At 50.3% G+C, this 4,699-nt stretch overlaps 1 protein-coding gene across 1 annotated transcript; it reads left to right on the top strand.

Annotated features, from left to right (window-relative positions):
* Window positions 1-768: 768 nt before the first annotated feature.
* On the top strand, window positions 769-3,954 carry LOC133910979 (proline-rich receptor-like protein kinase PERK1). Its single transcript, XM_062353215.1, has 8 exons — window positions 769-1,380; window positions 1,511-1,966; window positions 2,063-2,149; window positions 2,238-2,308; window positions 2,606-2,682; window positions 2,793-2,940; window positions 3,048-3,209; window positions 3,558-3,954. Exons 1-8 carry the CDS (start codon window positions 885-887, stop codon window positions 3,810-3,812), a joined length of 1,752 nt encoding a protein of 583 aa, XP_062209199.1. The 5' UTR covers window positions 769-884; the 3' UTR covers window positions 3,813-3,954.
* The last annotated feature ends 745 nt before the right edge of the window (window positions 3,955-4,699 follow it).

The raw sequence follows: 4,699 nt of genomic DNA, 5'->3' as shown, positions 1-4,699 counted from the left end.
ACCCAATCGGAACCTTTAAAAAAGGGGAAAAATAAGTACCTCCTTAAAAGAAAGATAAGTACTGTTAGTAACTAGATCTACCTTAACTACTGTGCCGTGCAGAAATTAAAGTATGGCGATGCTAGGCAGGGTTTTTTTTTTGGCGAAGGAGCGTGACATTATTTCGTATCGTGTTTTTGCTTTCATGCAGTTATGACCTGATCTCACATAATCATTGTCCTTAATTTTAAACGGGAATTTAATTTACTGTTTCATGCCACTAGCTTCATTCGAAGACACTGGAAAACAACGGAATTACTTGGAGTACAGTAGATTGCATGTTGCAGCCAACTCCATCTTGCATACCTTATTGTAATTAGCTAGCCTGTATCTGACCAAACTGCATGACTGGTTGACCTTGCTCAACTAATTTATGATTTGAGTCCACCCCCGAATTTGACCTGTTGGCACCAGTAAAATACTCATCCCTGAATTTGACATGATTCCATTCTTGGTCGTTTAATCATTCCTGCAGATACTAGCATACAAGCTTAGAACAGGTCTAATCCACGTCAGGGATAGCGATTAGCCAGCCAGGATCCCATCGTTTCCAATCGTTGGGTCCGCCGATTTGGCACGCGTGAGCTGTTCTTGTTCTACGCGGGTGCTGCTGAAGTGACGGCAGATGGTTTCAATGGAAATGCACGCTGCAGCGAGTCGCTGATTGTTTCCGCTTTCCCGTGCGCTCGTAGCACTCTGTTACGGAAACAGCAGCACCAGGCGCCGCAAGGTTAAGGACGACGTGTTCCAAGAGAACCGCCCGGCCGTACAAGCTTCGCACGCATCAATAAGCTTATAAATTCTCCTGTTCCCGCGTGCCCTGCTCTTTACTTGCAGAAGCTGCGATGTGGACGCGTTTCTGGCGGTTCATGCTGGCCGAGAGGCAGGCGCCGTTCAAACACCCACCGCCACCGCCTCCGCCGCCTCCGCCTCCGCCTCCGCCGCCTCCGCCTCCGCCTCAGTACGGTCCTCTTCCTGAGCCGTCATCTGTCGCGACGCTGTACGCCCTTGCCGGCAACTTCCTCGATCGCGCCAAGACCGTTTTGTATACGGGCCGGCCGACGGTTCCCCATGTCATCTCCTCCGAGCCGAGCGCTCGCCGTGCTGTGGCCGAGTTCACGGCCCCTGCCTCCGAGGCGTCCCCAGCGGCGCCACAGAAAAACGACTCGTGGAACTTGAGTTCTAGCGCGGTGCGCTGGATCATCGTGGCGGGTGTGGTGGTCGTGGTGGTTCTGGTTTTGTGCTTGGTTGTGTGCTTGGTCCGGCGGGGAAGGAGACGGCGGCGCCGCCGGCGGTTGGAGCTGCCGCCCCAGCAGCCTTCAGCAATGATATACCACAAAGGTTTGTACATGCCTACAGGGTCGGCGCCCAGATGTACATGCAAACGTTGTGCATGTCCTTGTCAGAGAGATTCATCAGGGCTAACTGGCCTGCTTGCATGCTTACAAATATAACACTTGATTGTTTTCAGATGGCCCGGCACGACCAGTACTTCAGCAAGCGCTGTCGGAGCACTACTTGGCGCCGCAGTACCGCCCCACGCCTCCCCACACCAGCGGCACGTTCTCAGACGCGGGCTCCGACTACGTTCATTCTGTCGACATCGTCGCCGAGTTGCCGTCTGGAGGCTCGCACTCGTACGAGCAGCTCGCCGCCGCGACGAACGGGTTCTCTCCGGACAACATCATCGGGCAGGGCGGCTTCGGGTGCGTGTACAAGGGGATGCTGGACGGCGCCGAGGTGGCGATCAAGAAGCTCAAGACAGAGAGCCGGCAGGGCGACCGCGAGTTCCGGGCGGAGGTCGAGATCATCAGCCGCGTGCACCACAGGAACCTTGTCTCGCTGGTTGGGTACTGTATCTACTCCAACGAGAGGCTGCTGGTATACGAGTTTGTCCCTAACAAGACACTTGACTCGCATTTACACGGTAAATTAGTCTAAGCGTATTTAATCGCAATGTTCTTGGTCTTGATTTAACTCTGATCAACGACTTGTATTCATGTCAACGTTGAACTTTGTACAGGGCACAACGGGCCTCCTCTTGACTGGCATCAAAGATGTAAAATAGCTGTGGGGTCTGCAAGGGGTTTGGCATATCTACACGATGACTGTTAGTTTATACTTTCTACGCATTTCTTGTTCTATTCATATCTAGTAATAAACTCTGATGTGCGGGGACAAAATTCACGTATTGGCAGGTTACCCTAAAATTATACATCGTGATGTTAAGGCGTCCAACATTCTTCTTGATCATAATTTTGAGCCCAAGGTACCATTTTGGTCAAAACATTACAGTACAAACTCGTATTACTGCAGGAGATGTATACTAGAGTCAGTTATTTCCTAGTACCGTTTGATCACCGTTTTAAGTGCATTCTTTTGCTACGACCTAAAATTTGTGCTTGAACATAGCATCTGCACTTCTTATTCAACTCTTCAAGTGTTTCAATGTCTTCAAGCCATGTTAAACATTCAACATTGTGGGCCTCAATAAATAAATAAATAACCAACAATGTGCAGTAGCATAAACCTTTGCTTAGTACTACGTGTCAATTATTGTTTGCAGGTTGCAGATTTCGGGTTAGCAAAGTATCAATCGGTAGACCATACCCATGTTTCCACGAGAGTAATGGGAACTTTCGGGTTAGTTCTCTTCAACACTCCTGCGATTCGAGACTTTCCTTTTGAAATTTAGGACAGAAGAATATATGGCAGATGAATGTTATATTCACAGTATCTCTTCTGTTATACAGGTACATAGCCCCGGAATTTTTGTCCAGTGGCAAACTAACTGACAAAGCTGATGTCTTTGCATTTGGTGTCGTCCTCTTGGAGCTGATAACTGGAAGGCTACCGGTTCAGTCATCTCAGTCCTACATGGATGAAACATTAGTTGGTTGGGTCAGTCTGTCAGAATCAAATACCTGATACTGAACAGTTGTTATGAGATTGATTTTTTGGGCTTAGTTAACCTGAAAAACTCATGTGTTATGTGATTGCTTCTGCAGGCTAGACCCTTGATTTCACAGGCTGTAGAGGATGGTAACCTTGAAATCCTTATCGATCCACAACTTGGAGGCTATTACGATCCTTCCATGATGATGCGAATGGTCGAGTGTGCTGCGGCCGCTGTGCGACAAACGGCGCATCAGCGTCCATCCATGGTTCAGGTCCGTTCAGTAGTTTTGTACTCTTTCTTTTTGGGCGACGGGCATGTTGGGTAAGTTCCTGTGTGGAACGCAGGAATTTCACATGAATCTCGTGGAAGCACCGAGTTACAAACGGAGTTTAGATGATACAGGCGTAGTAGAGACTGTAGAGTTATTCTCGACGTTACTGTAGTACTTGTTTTATTTCCACTTTCCAGAATCAAAGGGCTAACGGTAGTTGCTCACTGCCAAATAGACCAAAGAGCATGTCCCAGCTTTAGACAGATTCAACAATCAGTAACATTTGACACCGATGGTGCCTGTAATCCGCTTCAGAATTTTTCAAATTTGACAGCTTGTATTCTGCAGATCCTCAAATACCTGCAAGGAGAAACAGGCGCGGATGATCCAAACAGTACCTTTAAAATTACACTAGCAGACGAGTCTTACAGCACCAGCATGGACTCGGGTGAATCCGTTGGACCAAGGCCAAGAAGAACGCACCGGAGTCAGGGAAACACTAGCACCGGCTACAGCGGCGAGCAAGCTCCTGCAGACAAACCAAACTGGAGTCTGCGAGCGGCTGGTGAACTGGAAGATGTTCCTCCCGGTATTAATGTATGATTTGGAGATAAAACTATGAAGACATGATTGTAGCCCGAGGCATACATGCAGAAAATGGATGTCGATAATAGAGAAGAGATTGGTCGTGTATCGACACAAAATCTGTACCCTCTTCCAAGCTACTGTATACAATTTCCCACAAGCTCTGACCGTGTCTCTTAGCTTGCCATATTGGAGGAGGCTAGCTGCTGGCGCACCCGGTTCTCGTCTATAGTTTCTATGATCCTTGTCGCGGTCCAATTTCATCGCCCCGCTCGAGCTCATCGCTGTTCACCATGTTGCGCGTTCGGCCCTTTCAAATAGGTTGGAACTGCGTTTTTGAGCAAGGTGCGGAAAAGTGACCAAAGGTGTACTCCGGCCCGCCCATCAATACTAGTGAGTTCCCCTTGTAGTTTGGTTTTTGATATACCGATATGAGCCGTCTTTTTTCTTCTAGAGAGCTGCCTCCTGTTGGAGCGCGCGGCGGAGATTATGGAGGTGATCCTGGCCCCTCCTACTCTCGCGGAGCAGGAGCGGCGGGTGGCCCCAGCATGGAGCTGGGAGTGGTACAACCATGTCTGCTTTTACCTCGGCGTGGGGGCTCCGGCATGGCGGGATCCTCCATAGCCTAGGGCCGTTGGAAAACGAGCGCGTGCAGCCCCCCCCCCCCAATCCGTGCGAGGACGCTCCAGGCCCGTCGGCCTTCCGCCTCCAGAGGCTCGCATACCGGTTCAACGGCCGAGTCGTCGGAGGTGCCCCTGGTTCGCAAGAAGCACCTGAGGCAGGTTGGGAGCATGAGCGACCAGTCCGGAGGCGAGGGCCAGGGTGGCGATGATGACCGGGGGAAGGGCCGGGTCTCCCTGGATATTACGGGTCATGGCTAGAGCCGACGGAGAGGCGTGGATTCC

Source organism: Phragmites australis, chromosome 3 (assembly GCF_958298935.1).
Source record: "Phragmites australis chromosome 3, lpPhrAust1.1, whole genome shotgun sequence".
In the NCBI taxonomy this organism is placed as follows: Eukaryota; Viridiplantae; Streptophyta; class Magnoliopsida; order Poales; family Poaceae; genus Phragmites; species Phragmites australis.
This window is presented reverse-complemented; position numbering and strand designations above follow the sequence as displayed.